Source organism: Coregonus clupeaformis, chromosome 19 (genome assembly GCF_020615455.1).
Source record: "Coregonus clupeaformis isolate EN_2021a chromosome 19, ASM2061545v1, whole genome shotgun sequence".
In the NCBI taxonomy this organism is placed as follows: Eukaryota; Metazoa; Chordata; class Actinopteri; order Salmoniformes; family Salmonidae; genus Coregonus; species Coregonus clupeaformis.
This window is the reverse complement of record NC_059210.1, coordinates 2,514,743-2,534,816: the sequence shown is the minus strand read 5'-3', so window position 1 is coordinate 2,534,816 and position 20,074 is coordinate 2,514,743. Positions and strand designations below refer to the sequence as shown.

At 42.9% G+C, this 20,074-nt stretch overlaps 1 protein-coding gene across 1 annotated transcript; it reads right to left on the bottom strand.

Annotated features, from left to right (window-relative positions):
* Positions 1-2,113: 2,113 nt before the first annotated feature.
* LOC121554682 (somatostatin receptor type 1) lies at positions 2,114-19,847 on the bottom strand. The gene is made up of 2 exons (XM_041868360.1): positions 19,371-19,847; positions 2,114-5,015 (listed from the first exon to the last, which is right to left on the bottom strand). The coding sequence occupies exon 2, from the start codon at positions 3,892-3,894 to the stop codon at positions 2,779-2,781; it is 1,116 nt and encodes a 371-aa protein (XP_041724294.1). The 5' UTR covers positions 3,895-5,015; positions 19,371-19,847; the 3' UTR covers positions 2,114-2,778.
* Between the last annotated feature and the right edge of the window lie 227 nt (positions 19,848-20,074).

Here is a 20,074-nt window from a genome sequence, read left to right as displayed (position 1 = left end):
CATCCTTGAGCTGCTCCGACAGACCCTGGTAAAAGGCCGCTTGCAGAGACTCCTCGTTCCACCCACTCTCCACAGCCAACGTCTTGAACTCGATCACGAAGTCGGCCACGCTGCGAGTTCCTTGGCGAAGCGAAAACAGGCGCCTAGCTGCGTCCCTCCCTCGGACGGAATGGTCGAAGAGCTTCCTCATCTCGGCCGTGAACCCCTGGTATGAAGCCATGCAGGGATCCTGTCGTTCCCAAACGGCTGAAGCCCACTCCAGCGCTCGACCACGCAGCAACTCAATCACAAAGGCTATCCTAGCCTTGTCTGTGGCATAAGAGTAGGGTTGTAGATCGAACACTAATCCACACTGCATAAGGAAGGAACGGCATCTTCCCAGCTCCCCCTCATATTTATCCGGCGTCGGAACCTTGGGCTCACAGATGGACACAGCTTCAGAAGCGGCAGGCGAGATGGGTGAAACCGGTAGTGGATCCTCCACCGGACACTTACGTTGGTTCTGGACCTCCGTCAGACCGGTAGAAAGGTTCCGAACTGACAACGCGATCTCCTGTAGTACCGTGCTATGATGGCCCAACATCTTCTCCTGCTGGGTAATAGCATGGCGAACAGAGTCCAGGTCCGCTGGGTTCATTACTGGCCGGATCGTTCTGTCACGGTTTACTATGCCAGAACCCAGAAGCAGACCAGGACAAGGTACGTTGAGAGAAAGGTGAGTGTTTATTTAATAGATTCCGAGTGAGGCTGAATAATCCAGGGAACAGAGCGGGTGGCGTGGATGGGTTGTTGAGGGTGCAGTGGTTGGTCCGGTACTGGCTCGGCAGCCGCCGACCATCAGGCAGAGGTTGGGTGAAGGTTCCGGGTGAGAACTGCAGACAGAACAAAAACGGAGGTCAGTACACAGCAAGTCACAAGGTGCAAAACAACAAAACTAACACTAATGGCTCAGAGGCTGATACGCTGACAACATACTGTTCATAGCTAACGATCCGGCAGGAACTGGATGTTAGGCCAGAGCCTAAGAAGGGTGATGATCAGGACCAGGTGTGCAGATTGCTGATGGGATGCAGGTGCGGAAAACAAGAGCGCTCCCCGGAGCGTTCCCGAACCCTCGGGAAACTGGAGATTACGAACCGGAACACTAGTCACCAGACAGGACCCGACTCAGACAGCCGGGATCGTTACACATAACCCCTGTAAGATTGTCATAAACATGACATAGGGTCTTATTATGACAGAACACACAGATGAAGGGTCACTGCGGTGCTTGTCCAAAACACTGAGTCACTTTATTTAGAGTCCATTCAAATAAAGCTGCTCTCATTGAATCAGCAGCTAAACTAATCACAGGCTAAACAAGGCCATCTGGAGAGAGTAATTTAAAGTGTGTGTGTGTGTGTGTGTGTGTGCATGTGCGCGCGTGTGTGTGTGTGTGTGAGGACGAGGCTCTGCCCTGCTGTCATGGCTAAACTAGATTAGATACAGTGATGACATAGCGTTAATGTGGATGGAGCTTCCTGATTGGCCAGGTCGACCTGGATAATAGCCAGACACAATCTCATTCATTCATTACGCCATCTCCACGGCGATATCGTTCCATAAGCGATGCGAGGCAAATTGATTGGACAGATCAGTACCTGAAATAATGTGGCATCATTTAAGCCTCAAGCCTGTTATCCATTATAATCATAGAACAGTCTGTGACAACAGGTATTGCATGCCTTCATTTGCCACTGTGGTCAATTCAGTATTCACAATCACAGTATAATGTGGAACAGACATCTTTCACTTCTTTCTACCCCATACCCGTGCTGTGTCAGTAGGAATGTTATCTTGCTGCTGAGTTGTGGGCGATACCATCTGTGAGTGTCTGTCAGAGGCAGTGTGTGTGTGCGCGTGTGTGTATGTGTGTGTGCATGTGTGTCAGAGGAGTGTTCTGCCTCACAAAGCCCATGTGAAAAATTATCACACTGACTGCAGTTCCTTTCAAAAAATGTGTAGAGCATTTTTCTGTGCTACTGACCGAGTTTGAATGAGAAAACCATCAGTGTACCGTTCCTTTCGAAACATGATCACCACACTTCCAAATTAAACATTTATTTCAGCTTGGTTATTTACAGTTGTCCCTTTGGGCTGCTTGTATGAATGTATTTGAGCAAGTGAAAGCAACAGAGAGAACACAGCAGTACTCAACATATACATTGGGCATTAATACTGTGGCAAATGTATGATTCTGTCAATTATTCAATTATTGCCTATGTACTTAAGCCAAACAGCATAGGTAGTTTCGGCTCATCGTCCAACTCCAAATAAATAAATACATAATTATATAGCATATACAGTACAATAAATAGATTTACAGACAGAAGGACATAGTTCAAACCAACACATGTACTGTAAACTCCAGGTAAAAGACCAAGTCAAATGTATAAACTTGTCAAAGCTGCACCACCTCAGTACGAGAAACATCACTTGACTTGGCTTGTAGTCAACCATCACACTGACATCTAACATCTCTATTTTGTGCATACATTCTCCTGTGCTACACAGTTAAAAAATGTTCTTTATCCAGTAGGAAAAACAAATAATAATTGTCACACTTGAGAGCAGCATACAGTAAGTGAACATCTCATTTATTTTCAAAGACATGGGTCATCCTCATCAACCACTGGCCCCGCTAATTGTTTATGTGTGGTGTTATTCATTTTCATACATTGCTATCCCATCACTCACTGTGTGGCGTTGTATTTTATCATCTACAACTACTGGTCCCAGTTACAGTGTAGTAGTGCGTGAGGTGCATGTCCCATTCCGGAACACCATATCAGATGCCAGACCGTCCTTAGGGAAGTCTTTTTGTCCATTGGTGGCCTGTCTCTTCAGAGCTACAGCACGGTAGTCCACCTGTTCCCCATCCAGCCCAGACTCTAACCAACGGAAACACACGATCCTCTGGAACGACCGGCGGAAGTTATCGGACACGAAGCCATAGAGGATGGGGTTGGCGCCGCTGTTGGCGTAACTCAGGATGACGAAGAGCTGGGTGACCATGGCGTCGGGGGGGTGGTGGAACACGCTGACCAGCTGGACGATGTAGAAGGGCATCCAGCAGAGCACGAAGACCGCCACAACGCACAACACCATCCGCGTGATCTTTTTCTCCGAGCGCCTCCGCTGCAGCCAACCGGCTTTGAGCCCTACCGCCCGCATGCGTGCCACCATCAGGCAGTAGCAGAGGCAGATAGCACCTACAGGCAGCAGGAAGCCGAGCAGGAAGGTGTACACCACAAATGCCACTGACCATGCAGCCTCAGGCCACAGGAAGTTGCAGTCCACGCCGCCATCCTGTGCCGGGACTGTGTCAGCGAAGATGATGATGGGGAGGATGACGAGGAGCGAGAGGCCCCACACACAGACGTTGACCATCTTTGCCACGGTGGGACGGCGGTAGCGGGCAGCCTTGATAGGGTGAACCACGGCCACATATCGATCCACGCTCAACACCGTCAGACAGAAGATAGATGTAAACATGTTTATGCCGTCCACGCTCAACACCAGACGGCACATGAGCGAGCCGAACGGCCAATGACGTACAGCCGCCGATGTTGCCAAGAACGGAACACTCAACATAAACAGTTCATCTGCAATTGCCAGATTTAATATATAAATATTGGTGGCAGTTTTCATCTTGGCGTATTTGAGGATCACATAGATGACCATGGCATTGCCTGTAAGACCCACACAGCAGACCAGGGCGTAGATGGAGGGGATGATGATATTACTGGCATCGAGTTCCTGGTCGTAATCCTCATAGTCTATGCTGGAGTTGTAGGGGAGGCCGGTGGGGTATGCTGGGTAGTCACCGGTCATGTTGGTGGCCATGTTTTCCATTTTACCAGTTTACCTCAGTTTTTGCCTCTCCTAGGCCCCTTGGAACTAAGATATGACTTGGTGTGTATGTTTTTCTATTCAGTTCAGTCTGCCATAGCTACTGCTGTGAGTCTCTCAGTCCCATTGTAGAATATAGTACTCTTCTCAATGCTCTTAGCTGGCTCTCTGTTAACGCCAAAGTGTTGCTTTAGTGTGATGTATCATGGATCTCTGTTAAACTCCTTTCATAATTGGGTCAAAAAGGATGGATAGAGCAGAATTCTTCTCACTATGGAACCCTAAAGTTCACTTCTGATTTTCAGGTGTTAGTCGCTAAAGTGTCATTGACTTCCATTATATTCCTTTGATAAATGGGTCAAAGGGAGCGATGAAGGAGCAGTGTATAGGTGCAGCTCTGAAGAGACAGGAGAGAATAAAATGTCTGTAAAGTGTTATTCTCCAATCTCACGGTCCACATGCGACATAGAGGGGGTTAACCTAAACTAAATCAGAGTCCTTGAGTCTCTCAGTTCTCATGTTGCTCTGTTTCTCATGGATTTCTCATTATAAAGCCCAGCTTTGGTAGTTTTTACTCTCCACTGACCAACAAGGGCACTGAAGCAATTTGTGTCCTTAGGCTGAAACGCCCTCATCCATGGATTAATTATTGGCAGCCAAATGCGTAACATTCCATATTCATTCACAAATAAACTCACATCTTATTACCCATCTGTTTGCAGGTGGTTCTTGTTATTCCATTTAAATCAAGGTTTCTGGGTCTCATTCAAATACAAGGAACCTGGCCAAGGGAGAACATTCCTTTTTCTTGATTAGAATGTCCTGTTGGAAGGAATTGGACCTGGAGTGGTTGGGCGTTGCCCTGTTGTGTCTGGTTTATCCCAGCTGGTCGAATGGCACCCTCTTCAGGAGTGGTCTTTGGTAAGAGGTGCTGTGGGGAATTCTGCACTCTCACCATTCCATGTTTCTGTTTCTGTGGTGATAGAGGGGAGCGGGTTCTCACGGGTGGTCATTCAGTCGCTACACCCCGGCTGAATAAGTACATGTAAGTCACTGGCTTTTGATATGATCCCTTCCCCGGGATACTTTACACTACCATTTTCTTTGAGTCGGCTCCAGGATGCCTGTAAAAAAACACAAAATAGCAATCACTTGTCTATTCTCTAAAGGAACTCCAAACAAAACACCAGAAGAGCTCTGGCTCTAAGAACTCTGAGTTTTCATAAGAGGTAGAGTTGAAGTCGGAAGTCAAAATACGTAAAAATGTATGCACACATGACTGTAAGTCGCTTTGGATAAAAGCGTCTGCTAAATGGCATATTATTATTATTTATTATTAACATACACCTTAGCCAAATACATTTAAACTCAGTTTTTCACAATTCCTGACATTTAATCCTAGTAAAAATTCCCTGTCTTAGGTCAGTTAGGATCACCACTTTATTTTAAGAATGTGAAATGTCAGAATAATAGTAGATAGAGAGAATTATTTATTTAAGCTTTTATTTCTTAATCACATTCCCAGTGGGTCAGAAGTTTACATACACTCAATTAGTATCTGGTAGCATTGCCTTTAAATTGTTTAACTTGGGTCAAATGTTTTGGGGAGCCTTCCACAAGCTTCCTACAATAAGTTGGGTGAATTTTGGCCCATTCCTCCTGACAGAGCTGGTGTAACTGAGTCAGGTTTCTAGACCTCCTTGCTCGCACATGCTTTTTCAGTTTTGCCCACACATTTTCTATAGGATTGAGGTCAGGGCTTTGTGATGGCCACTCCAATACCTTGACTTTGTTGTCCTTAAGCCATTTTGCCACAACTTTGGGAGTATGCTTGGGGTCATTGTCCATTTGGAAGACCCATTTGCGACCAAGCTTTAACTTCCTGACTGATGTCTTGAGATGTTACTTCAATATATCCACATAATTTTCCTTCCTCATGATGCCATCTATTTTGTGAAGTGCACCAGTCCCTCCTGCAGCAAAGCACCCCCACAGCATGATGCTGCCACCAACGTGCTTAACGGTTGGGATGGTGTTCTTCGGCTTGCAAGCAACCCCCTTTTTCCTCCAAACATAACGATTGTCATTATGGCCAAACAGTTCTATTTTTGTTTCATCAGACCAGAGGACATTTCTCCAAAAAGTACAATCTTTATCCCCATGTGCAGTTGCAAACCGTAGTCTGGCTTTTTTATGGCGGTTTTTGAGCAGTGGCTTCTTCCTTGCTGAGCGGCCTTTCAGGTTATGTCGATATTGGACTCGTTTTACTGCGGATATAGATACTTTTGTACGTGTTTCATCCAGCATCTTCACAAGGTCCTTTGCTGTTGTTCTGGGATTGATTTGCACTTTTCGCATCAAAGTATGTTCATCTCTAGGAGACAGAACGCGTCTCCTTCCTGAGCGGTATGACAGCTGCGTGGTCCCATGGTGTTTATACTTGCGTACTATAGTTTGTACAGATGAACGTGGTACCTTCAGGCATTTGGAAATTGCTCCCAAGGTTGAACCAGACTTGTGGAGGTCTACAAAAACATTTTCTTGGCTGATTTCTTTTGATTTTCTCATGATGTCAAGCAAAGAGGCACTGAGTTTGAAGGTAGGCCTTGAAATACATCCACAGGTACACCTCCAATTGACTCAATTTATGTCAATTAGCCTATCAGAAGCTTCTAAAGCCATGACATCATTTTCTGGAATTTTCCAAGCTGTTTAAAGGCACAGTCAACTTAGTTTATGTAAACTTCTGACCCACTGGAATTGTGATACAGTGAATTATAAGTGCAATAATCTGTCGGTAAACAATTGTTGGAAAAATTACTTGTGTCATCCTAACCGACTTGCCAAAACTATAGTTTGTTAACAAGAAATTTGTGGAATGGTTGAAAAACAAGTTTTAATGACTCCAACCTAAGTGTATGTAAACTTCCGACATCAAATGTAGCTATCACGTGTCAATAGTAATTAATGGCATTGTTTGTTTTTTTTCAATCATGTTTCGTGTGCAGTTTATGATTATTTTATAGACAAGTATTTTCCTTCGACAGCTTATGAGGCGTCGCGGTCTCTCTGCACCTGAACAGAACAGAAACTACAATTCCATTTCATCTCCGTATTCCCCAGTTGTCACACCGAAATGACATTTTAAGGATTCACTGTTGTGTTTGTACAAAATTAAAAAGGTTCCAGCAGAAATGGGATGAGGGGAAAATACATCTGCCACATGTATCGCCTGACTTGTTTGTATGTGAGTGTGTGAGTGAACCTATGCGAGGTCACCGTTCTCCTCGTCCAATTACAACCGAATACATTTTTTTATTTTACATTTTTAGTCATTTAGCAGACGCTCTTATCCAGAGCGACTTACAGTTAGTGATTACATTTTTTTCTTTTTTTTTTTTTTCTTTTTTTATACTGGCCCCCCGTGGGAATCGAACCCACAACCCTGGCGTTGCAAACGAAAGGCAGAGCGACACCTTTGACACCCATCTGCTTTCTTACAAGGAGTAAACATCCAGGGAAAAAAGAAAGGCAAAAATAACACACTTGAGACGTTCACGGCTGTCTAAACAAGAAAATGAGAAAAATATGGGAATAAGGACTGAACAATCAACCCCTCCACCTCCCTCTCTCTCCAACCCCCTTTCCATCCCTCTCCTCCACTCTCCAACCAACAGAACAACAAAAACGAGCCCAGTCTATAGAAAGCAGGAAGCTAATTGCATTCATGGCTGGAATATGAAACGCTGTTTGAATGCCAGTTTTCCTGTATTACGGTAGTAACGGGAGGGGGCAATCATGGCTCATCTAAAAGTCCACTGAAAGTGCCGTGAGCAGAATAAATAAATATAGATAAATATGCCATTTAGCATACGCAGAATAACACAGAATACCGGGGCAAAGTAAAATGAAGAAATGTGTAAACAACGTGTCTGACATGTCATGGAGCGTGAACCGCATGGATATCGTGATTGTGTCACCTGTTGCTGCTTTAAAGCTGTAGATCAGATACACATTAAATATACAGTGGGGGGGAAAAGTATTTAGTCAGCCACCAATTGTGCAAGTTCTCCCACTTAAAAAAGATGAGAGAGGCCTGTAATTTTCATCATAGGTACACGTCAACTATGACAGACAAAATGAGAAGAAGAAAAATCCAGAAATTCACATTGTAGGATTTTTTATGAATTTATTTGCAAATTATGGTGGAAAATAAGTATTTGGTCAATAACAAAAGTTTCTCAATACTTTGTTATATACCCTTTGTTGGCAATGACACAGGTCAAACGTTTTCTGTAAGTCTTCACAAGGTTTTCACACACTGTTGCTGGTATTTTGGCCCATTCCTCCATGCATATTCTTTGTCCTCCAAACACGACAAGTTGAGTTTTTACCAAAAAGTTATATTTTGGTTTCAACTGACCATATGACATTCTCCCAATCCTCTTCTGGATCATCCAAATGCACTCTAGCAAACTTCAGACGGGCATGGACATGTACTGGCTTAAGCAGGGGGACACGTCTGGCACTGCAGGATTTGAGTCCCTGGCGGCGTAGTGTGTTACTGATGGTAGGCTTTGTTACTTTGGTCCCAGCTCTCTGCAGGTCATTCACTAGGTCCCCCCGTGTGGTTCTGGGATTTTTGCTCATCGTTCTTGTGATAATTTTGACCCCACGGGGTGAGATCTTGCGTGGAGCCCCAGATCGAGGGAGATTATCAGTGGTCTTGTATGTCTTCCATTTCCTAATAATTGCTCCCACAGTTGATTTCTTCAAACCAAGCTGCTTACCTATTGCAGATTCAGTCTTCCCAGCCTGGTGCAGGTCTACAATTTTGTTTCTGGTGTCCTTTGACAGCTCTTTGGTCTTGGCCATAGTGGAGTTTGGAGTATGACTGTTTGAGGTTGTGGACAGGTGTCTTTTGGACTGATAACAAGTTCAAACAGGTGCCATTAATACAGGTAACGAGTGGAGGACAGAGGAGCCTCTTAAAGAAGAAGTTACAGGTCTGTGAGAGCCAGAAATCTTGCTTGTTTGTAGGTGACCAAATACGTATTTTCCACCATAATTTGCAAATAAATTCATAAAAATCCTACAATGTGATTTTCTGGATTTTTTTTCCGCAATTTGTCTGTCATAATTGACGTGTACCTATGATGAAAATTACAGGCCTCTCTCATCTTTTTAAGTGGGAGAACTTGCACAATTGGTGGCTGACTAAATACTTTTTTTCCCCACTGTACACTGAGTATACAAAATATTAAGAACTCTTTCCATGACATAGACTGACCAGGTGAATCCAGGTGAAAGCTATGATCCCTTATTGATGTCTCCTGTTAAATCCACTTCAATCAGTGTAGATGAAGGGGAGGATACAGGTTAAAGAAGGATTTTTAAGCCTTGATACAATTGAGACATGGATTGTGTGTGTGTACCATTCAGAGGGTGAATGGGCAAGACAAAAGATTTAAGCGCTTTTGAACAGGGTATGGTAGTAGGTGCTAGGCCCACTGGTTTGTGTCGAGAACTGCAACGCTGCTGGGTTTTCCACGCTCAACAGTTTCCCTTGTGTGTATCAAGAATGGTCCACCACCCAAAGGACATCCAGCAAACTTGACACAACTGTTGGAAGCATTGGAGTTAACATGGGCCAGCATCCCTGTGGAACGCTTTCGACACCTTGTAGAGTCCATGCCCAGACGAATTGAGGATGTTCTTAGGACAAACTCAATATTAGGAAGGTGTTCCTTGCTGTGTGTGTGTGTGACTGCGTGTGTGCCTGCATGTGTGCGTGCATGTTTGTATATGTGAGTTTCTGATGTGTGTGTGTGTGTGTGTGTGTGTTCGTGCGTGTTCATCCGTGCATGTGTGTGTACAGGTGTGTACCTATTTATGTACCTAGTGTGTGTGTGAGTGGCAGGGAGAGAAGGAACAGTACAGATAAGAAGAGAGCATAAACACTGGGGCTTGTATAGTTCTGATCTCTATCATCAACTGTCTCAAATATTTTATTGTTTCTTTTAGTGTCACCTTCTTCCCTTCCATATTGCCTGAGTCATGGTGCCAATTTGTCACCGGTGATGTTATCTACTCATTGTGGTGCTAAACAGTCGAGCATGCTAAACAGGGTTGAGCTGAAGGTATTGGGTGAAGTTGCCCCTAGACTGATTTCAGATCAGGACTTTATTTTTACTCTAATAGTTAAGGTTAGGATCTGGGGAGGGCAATATGATCTTAGATCAGGTCCTAGGGTTGTACCCACAGCAGAGAGGAAGAGCATGGTGCACTGTCTGGGAGGAAGCGTAGCTATACACTACCAGTCAAAAGTTTGGACACACCTACTCATTCAAGGGTTTTCTACATTGTAGAATAATAGTGAAGACATGTAGTAAACAAAAAAGTGTTAAACAAATCAAAATATATTTTATATTTGAGATTCTTCAAAGTAGCCACCCTTTGCCTTGATGACAGCTTTGCACACTCTTGGCATTCTCTCAACCAGTTTCATGAGGTAGTCACCTGGAATGCATTTAAATGAACAGGTGTGCCTTGTTAAAAGTGAATTTGTTGAATTTCCTTCCTTCTTAATGCGTTTGAGCCAGTCAGTTGTGTTGTGACAAGGTAGGGGTGGTATACAGAAAGCCCTATTTGGTAAAAGACCAAGTCCATATTATGGCAAGAACAGCTCAAATAAGCAAAGAGAAACGACAGTCCATCATTACTTGAAGACATGAAGGTCAGTCAATCCGGAAAATTTGAGGAACTTTGAACGTTTCTTCAAGTGCAGTCACAAAAACCATCAAGCGCTATGATGAAACTGGCTCTCATGAGGACCGCCACAGGAATGGAAGACCCAGAGTTACCTCTGCTGCAGAGGATAAGTTCATTACCAGTTACCAGCTTCAGAAATTGCAGCCCAAATAAATGCTTTACAGAGTTCAAGTAACAGACACATCTCAACGTCAACTGTTCAGAGGAGACTGCGTGAATCAGGCCTTCATGATCTAATTGCTGCAAGGAAACCACCGATCAAAGGACACCAATGAGAAGAAGAGACTTGCTTGGGCCAAGAAACACGAGCAATGGACATTAGACTGGTGGAAATCTGTCCTTTGGTCTGATGAGTCCAAATTTGAGACTTTTGGTTCCAACCGCCATGTCTTTGTGAGACGCTGAGTAGGTGAACGGATGATCTCCGCATGTGTGGTTCCCACCGTGAAGTATGGAGGAGGTGTGATGGTGTGGGGGTGCTTTGCTGGTGACACTGTCTGTGATTTATTTAGAATTCAAGGCACATTTAACCAGCATGGCTACCACAGCATTCTGCAGCGATACGCTATCCCATCTGGTTTGCGCTTAGTGGGACTATCATCTGTTTTTCAACAGAACAATGACCCAACGCATCTCCAGGCTGTGTAAGGGCTATTTTACCAAGAAGGAGAGTGATGGAGTGCTGCATCAGATGACCTGGCCTCCACAATCACCCGACCTCAACCCAATTGAGATGGTTTGGTATGAGTTGGACCGCAGAGTGAAGGAAAAGCAGCCAACAAGTGCTCAGCATATGTGGGAACTCCTTCAAGACTGTTCGAAAAACATTCCAGGTGAAGCTGGTTGAGAGAATGCCAAGAGTGTGCAAAGCTGTCATCAAGGCAAAGGGTGGCTACTTTGAAGAATCTAAAATCTCAAATATATTTACATTTGTTTAACACTTTTTTGCTTACTACATGATTACATATGTGATATTTCATAGTTTTGATGTCTTCGTTATTATTCTACAATGTAGAAAATAGTACAAATATAGAAAAACCCTTGAATGAGTAGGTGTGTCCAAACTTTTGACTGGTACTGTAGGTTAACCAGAACAGGACGTGAAGTAATTAAGTCACTAATATGAGTCACTCATTTCCTCTGACCTCGCCGCCTCTTGAGGACGAGATATTGGATTAGATGGAACCCTTTTTGGTTCCAGGTAGAACTATTTTGGGTTCCATGTAGAACCCTCTGTGTAAAGGGTTCTAAATGGAACCAAAATAGTTCTACCTGGATCCAAAAGGGGTTCTTCAAAGGGTTCTCCTATGGAGACAGCCGAAGAACCCTTTTTGGTTTTAGATAGCACCTTTTTTTCTAAGAGTGTATGTAGGGCTTTGAAGGGGAAGATTGACGTCAAGTGCTCGAAAGCTAAGAGAGTTTTTATGCCGAGCTTGTTCTCTGAACACTCAGCAAGACAGATATTGATGAATGTAGGAGAGGAGAGAGCGATGGGAGACAGACAGCTGGAGAAGAGAGTATAATAAGCCTCCGTCTAGCAATGATAGAAGACAGAGAGAGAGAGAGAGAGCGAGAGAGAGAGAGCGAGAGAGAGAGAGAGCGAGAGAGAGAGAGAGAGAGAAAGAAAGCAAGCGAGTGAAACACACATAGAGAAAAATAGAGAGAGGGTGAGAGCGCAAGAGAAAAACAGCAGGAGAAAGACACATGCAGATGGTGTAAATGCATGAGGGAGAGGGCAGAGAGAGAAAGGCTGAGCGGGAGAAAGCAAGCAAGAGAAAGAGAAACAGCAGGACAGAATGACATTCAAAGGGTGTTTTTTCATGAGGGAAAGAAAGTAACATTTTTCGGTCCCAGCCGGACAATATCTCACATACTGTAGAAACCAAAGTGAATTAAACCCCAGCACTGAGACACGATGGTAGATCTCCTAGGGGCCACAGTCAGACAAGAGCTTCAACACTATTACTGGTGACAAATAGAACCCAGAGACACTCACACTACACTAGGGTTGACACATCCACTACCTTATCACCACTGCCCTCATACAGGATACATTACAACCATTGCATATATGAATTTCTCTCCTGCTGTTTCTATGCTCTCTCTCTCTCTCTCTCTCTCTCGCTCTGATTCTCCCCCCAACGCCCTCTCACCCCTTACTATTTATTTCTCCATCATTCCTCTCTCACCTCCTCTCTCTTCCCCTGCTATTCCATCTGTCTCCCTGTTCCTCTATTTCTCCAACACTCAATTTCTCTCCCCCTTTCCTTCGTCTCGTTCTTTCCTTTTCTCTCTCTCTCAGTGCATCAAAGCAGAGCGATGCTGTTCCTGAAATTGGAAGTTCAATCCACCTTGACTCACAGGAGACAGGCAGTAGAATCACTCAGTAGGACTGGTCTCTGATTGTGTGTCCATCGGAGTGTACTAAAATGACCACCTTTTGAAGTTGACAGCAATGTAATGGTGTTTTATGTTCCCGAACGGACATTGTATTATCATAAACTATCCAAAGGCAGTGCAGGATTTGGTAATGACTACCTGGTCAAGGCACAGCACAGATTATACAAATATACCAATACCATCAAAGTCTATGTTGATCTTTCATTGAGCAGTACATTGTTAGTCATGTCTATAGTGCTTTTGAAATGCTAAATGAGTTGTGTAACCAACAGGTAACTACCACATTATCTGTTTTTACGTAAAACGCATTATGTAGACGAGGTAATTTTGGTAAGCAGAGGCAAAGTGCACCATTCTCTTTCACACACGCACACACACACACTGGTTCATTACTATACCTCTACAGCAGCTCTAAAGGCTTATTTCCTTTCACCTCCTGCATAATTGTCTTTGCTTTGGAAAACAAATGTTACATAAGGTCATATCTCCTGCTTTAAATATATATTTCCTTTTTATTTTTTTTTATTTTTTCACTACTACTCAATTTAGGACCAATTTTGGCTTCTAGCCATGTCATAGTAGTATGTACGAAATTGCTGCTTCATAAATATTCCCCGTATTTTGTTATAATCAGGTGGGCAGATTACAAAGTAGTGGGAAAACGAACTGTGGGGAGAAAATATCTATATAAAGGGACCTTCATTTGTACAAACTGCATGGTTCCACTGGCTTAAGGTACTCCGAGAGCCTGGGGACTTTTCTCATCTCATATGCAATATCTGCATTTCACATAACAGAAAAGTGCTGTGATTAAATATAGAAAAAAAGCTCAGTCAGGCCACTGGCATAACGCAGTTTTTTCTGGATCCCCGCAAGGTCGGAGTTGCTGGTGGCAATAATGTAATTAATTAATTAAAGTTGGAAATTCTAACATTGCAGATTGGAAAATTGTCTGCTAAAGATGATAATCTGTTTGCATCTGCCAATGTATTGTCTGTCCAGTATCCAGAATACCTGCCCCAGAGCTTCCTATACAGTTAATCTCTTTCCGTAATATGTTGATGCCGGCAATTAAGGAGAATGAGAGGCTCAATTAAAGATGTTGCAGAACTGTTGTATTTGAATCCCTTCTGCCCAGTTTCCCTGATGTTGCTACGGCAATCAAGCTGTTTTTACCATCCTCGTAACTGTCGCTTCTGAGGAGAGAACATTTTCTAAACTAAAAGCATTAGGCTCTCGATCTGATATGTGCTTTTGAACACCTGAGTAAGCTCCACTCATTGCACTGGCGCTGTCGTAGCCTTGACCACGCCATTTGTTCACCGATATCACATTATACGCTCAATTAGTTTACTTGCTTGAGGCACTTTTTTAGTCACATTCCTGAAGTCCAAGAAAAAAAACACTTAGTTTACTTGTACGTAAGGTTTATGAATGACTTCTTAGAGGGTTACTAAGTCCGGTACTCTCTCTACAGCGTTTGAATGAAGTGGAATTTATGTAAAATCTATCCTCTGATGTCTTTATAGAGCAATCAGAACGAAATAAATGGAATATGTGGCGTGTATTTCATAAAGTATGGATGGATATATAGCAATTTGCTGCTCTGTTTGTGTGTGTGTCTGTGGGCGTGCGTGTGTGCATGCGTGTGTGTTTGGAAGTGCATGTCTGTGCACGTGCATGCATGCTTTGTGCTGCTGTCTGGCTATCAGGGTCTTGACAAGGAAATTGCATTCTCTCCTTCATCCCGCGGTCGAATGACAAGCGCTAAGAAGACAATAAAAGAGAGCCAGAGAGCACACGTTGTCCTCCTTCCTGAAATACATGCTTTTATTCTAATAAGCCGGTGACAGTTGAAGTCTTGAATGGAGACAGACACACAACATGACAACATGAGACATAGTCTTTCAAGTGGAACTGGTCTGTCTCATAGTGAAGTATTGGGTTATGTCACTGTTCTTATCGGTTCGGAGCACATCCCCATCCATGGGGAAGAGTTGTCACATGACATGCAGGTAGGTGGTTGGTGTTTCATTTGCAAGGCTCAATGTGAATAAACGCAAAGTAACGTTTTCAATACGTTATTTTGTGGCATTAATCATTATAGTATAATTTAAATATAATTTAATTATATGAATGTTGTGGATGACTTTGGCAAAGTCTTGGACCACCAAGACCAATTCCAATTCCTCTCTGTCTTCCATTGCATTACATATTGCATTAATGAAATTACTTTGAAATTCTTTGTGCTGTACCTTTTCCAGTACAGGATTTTCTGATTCCATAATCATATTAGTCAGAAGATGAGTTCTCTAGATGTGCTGTAGAATTAATTAATTAAATGCCCCTTCATTACTTTCATATTTGAAATGTCTGCTTTCCAACAGATATATTATGTAGTTAGGCAAATAGAGAAGCTACAGTGAGGGAAAAAAGTATTTGATCCCCTGCTGATTTTGTACGTTTGCCCACTGACAAAGACATGATTAGTCTATTATTTTAATGGTAGGTTTATTTGAACAGTGAGAGACAGAATAACAACAAAAAAATCCAGAAAAACCTTGTGGGCACTGCAGGATTTCAGTCATTCACGGCGTAGTGTGTTACCAATTGTTTTATTGGTGACTATGGTCCCAACTGCCTTGAGATCATTGACAAGATCCTCCTGTGTAGTTCTGGGCTGATTCCTCACTGTTCTCATGATCATTTCAACTCCACGAGGTGAGATCTTGCAAGGAGTCCCAGGCCGACGGAGATTGACAGGTCTTTTGTGTTACTTCCATTTGCGAATAATCGCACCAACTGTTGTCACCTTCTCACCAAGCTGCTTGGCGATGGTCTTGTAGCCCATTCCAGCCTTGTGTAGGTCTATAATCTTGTCCCTGACATCCTTGGAGAGCTCTTTGGTCTTGGCCATGGTGGAGAGTTTGGAATCTGATTGATTGCTTCTGTGGAAAGGTGCTTTTATACAGGTAACAAGCTGAGATTAGGAGCACTCCTTTTAAGAGTGTGCTTCTAATCTCAGCTCGTTACCTGTATAAAAGACACCTGGGAGCCAGAACTCTTTCTGATTGAGAGGGGGTCAAATACTTATTTCCCTCATTAAAATGCAAATCAATTTATAACATTTTTGACATGTGTTTTTCTGGATTTTTTGTTGTTATTCTGTCTCTCACTGTTCAAATAAACCTACCATTAAAATTATAGACTGATCATGTCTTTGTCAGTGGGCAAATGTACAAAATCAGCAGGGGATCAAATACTTTTTTCCCTCACTGTATATACCGTCAAGTTGATGGTCTGAGAAAGGGACCCTCAAGATAAATAAAGTACAAAAATATTTCAAAAGATATTTCAAAAAACAAACACCATATGCAGGTCTCACTCACTCTTTTAAAGTAATATCTATGTGGACGACAACATGGATTTTTCTACAACACTGAGAAATAGTCTGTCAGAAGTAAGATAGCTTGAGTCTGTCTTGCTGTTTGAGATGCTGTCTATCTACAATGTCCTGTACACAGCTACCCAGTCAGGCTCTTCACTCCACATCATGGCTGTCTTTCACAGACCCATATATTACTGTCACTGATTCAGCTCCTCACTGACGACGCTCGCACCATATCAAACTACCCACACAGTATCAAACACCACAGACTTCCGTAGACTCACTGTAATGTCACAGAGCTCAAACTCAGTATCACACACCATAGACTCACTGTAATGTCACAGAAACCAAACTCAACACAAACAGCCATACATTAGAAACTACAGTTCTGTCATAAACCATTTCCAATTTCCATGGACACTGAATCAGACATAATAATATAGACATTATTATTATTATAGACATAGACACTAACAGTAAATCATCAGTAGCCATATTGTTTCATGTTTACAGACCACAAACTCACTATCACTTACCACAGGTATACCTAATCGGTCTCACAATCATATTACACAGTCCATGGACCATAACTTCCCCATTTCCAGGCTCACTATCAAAACCCATGCAGGTTCAGTCTTAGCCTTGGAACTGCGTCTGCAATCCTTAGTTTAATCAACCACCCACAGAGCTACTATAGGCTACATAATAATATGCTATGACGTGGACAGTCCCTTTTGGATTGTGCGTGCTAGTGTTTATCAAATTAAGGATGTGCATACAAAAATAAGTAACCCCCACCATGTTGTACAATGAGGACAGCTCCTCTGTTGTTGAGTGAGCTAGTATTGCATAGTGCATCTAATCAATCAATAACTGTGATCAATCATCTTAAAATAGTATATTTATGGATCAGTTGAAAAGGGGCATTTAAGCAACCTAAAGAGCATACATCCAAATTAAAGGATCCACTTAGCTGTGAGTAAATTAAATGAGGAATGGGAATACGGATAAGTATTCAATGAAAGAGACAAATACAGTATTTCACCTTTTGCTTGCTCGATCTCTCTCTCTCCCCCCTCTCTCCCGTCTCTCTCTCGTCTCTCTCTCTCCCCCGTCTCTCTCTCTCCCCCGTCTCTCGCTCTCCCCTGTCTCTCGCTCTCCCCCGTCTCTCTCTTTGTCACGTTCGTTGAATGACGGGTCAGACCAAGGTGCAGCGTGATATACATACATGTTTTTTAAATTATAAACACAAAGACAAAACAACAAACGAAACGTGACGTCCAAGGTAGCACACACAACATACCTTACACGGAACAAGATCCCACAACCCACTAGTGCCAATAGGCTGCCTAAGTATGGTCCCCAATCAGAGAAAACGAGCTACAGCTGCCTCTGATTGGGAACCACACCGGCCAACATAGATCTACACATAATAGATCAAAACATAGAAAACACACAACAAAGAATATACACACCCTGACTCAACATTTAAGCGTCCCCTGAGTCAGGGCGACACTCTTCTCCTCCCTTTATGAAAACATCCCTTTGAGGATGTGCAGATTGTCCTCAATCACTAATTAATTATTCAAATATATAAACAATTTCATCTTTGGCCCAGTCCATAACTAGCGTCAAGGCATGAACACTCTTATGATAACATGCAGGGACCACTCCATATGTGAAATACGCATGACCACTTCTCCAAGTCCAATCAACTGTCAACGGTCTTCTGATTGGTTGAGTGTCTGATTCAGTTCCCGTGTCTGGGTAATGCAGATGCACAAGCCTTGACCACTCACATGTGATGGGCATCGGTACATCCATTTATCATGATGTCATGTGCATCGGAGACGCTCACGACATGTCATCACCTATGGATTTATTTGATTGAAATGACCAATCATGGCCAATGGCAGTCTAAATATATGGCTTGTGCACTCAATTTTTTGTTTTTCTGATAATGTTATTTCATAATTTGCAGTTAGTTTGTCTGTGCAGGTGTTACTGTCAGCATCGTCAATAACATTGTTGTCATCTGGAATAATCATATCTTAAACTGTATTGACAGCTACAGAAAAGCTAATGAACTGTTTCCTTTTGTCTGGTGTGACTAGATCAAGGTCGGAAATGTACTTTTTGGTCCACCAGCCGCAGTTGCTTGTCGATGCCCAAATTTTACCAGCCACTACAAAGTTTAACCAGCCCAATTTATTTATAATTAACATAAATCACAGAAAACGCATGCTCATGTTTTGTAATGTTAAAACAATGTTTATTGAGTGGTTTGGAAATTGAATGAAAGTGATTTCAAAGAACAACACAGAACATAACAGACAGACAGTAGTTGAAATCAGAGTGTGTTCTATACCTGTTCTGGTGGGCAAGGTCATGATATGACATAATATGACATGACAGCTTGGTGTTTGCATCGCATGCGTGTTTATGTTTGCACAGGCATATGTTAATGCATGCATCTGCCTTTTATGTGCTCACTATCACTGCATCAAATTGACAGTTCTCTGTATAATTCTACTATAACCATACAGAAAACATATTATAGTTGTTGACTGTTAAAGCATCACAGTAATAATAGTATCAAACCTTATTTAAATCCTCCCTCTATACATTGATACTGAAGTGTGGCATAAGCCCCATTTATACCTGCCGATTCTTGTCCTGATCTTGTTCTGAATGTTCCAGTTTACACTTGTAAGATCTGATCAAAATCAGTTCACATTGCGTCTTTTAATCATCTACACCTGTCTAGAAATGTGGGGACAATCAGAATGAGAACAAGATCAGGACAAAGGGCGCATGTTAGAACCATGTATAAACGTGTCTATACTGTATATACATAATGTAACTGCAATATACTGTACTTGTAGTATTTTCCTGGAAGCATAAGAGAAGAGAAACTCACCGTATCCAGGTAGCTGAGTACTGTCAGAGTCCCATCCCAGTCAGCCTGTTCAAGTCATTGATGGAGACTGAGAGGGAAAACAGAAAGAGAAAGAAACTCCTCTATTCTGTTCTCTTGTTCTCACCTGTGGAGATCTGTGTCTTTACTCTCACTCAGTCCATTATCCACTATCCTTAGTGTTGTTTCTCTCTCCAGTGCTCTCCCCTCTCTCTCGTTTTCTCTCTGTGGATCTCGTAGCTTGTGCACTAACACGCTCTACTCTCTGTCTCTGTCTCTGTCTCTCTCTCTCTGTCTCTTACCATCCCCCAAGTCTCTACACCATTATCTCTGTCGCTCTTTCCCATTCTCTTTCTTTTGAGTGGCTTTCAGCCCCTCAGTAGGTATTTTTGCAACTGGCAGCTCACGTCTGTTGGGGTGAGCCCACTCTCTCTCGCTCTCTATGCTTTTTCTACCCCTGTGTGTCTGTGAGGTTGCTTACTTCTCATGCATTCAGGTGGACTAGCAGGAGATGTGGGAAACCACAGGTAGGCATAGGATGAGGGAGCCTCCCACTGTACTGTATCACTCAGACTCAGACCCCGCCTCTCTCTCTGAGGCCACATTTATTGTAGCTGGGGACTTTAAAAAAAATAAATCTAAGGAAAACGCTCCTGAAATTCTACCAACACATCTCCTGTGCTACATGCAGAGAAAACACGCTTGAC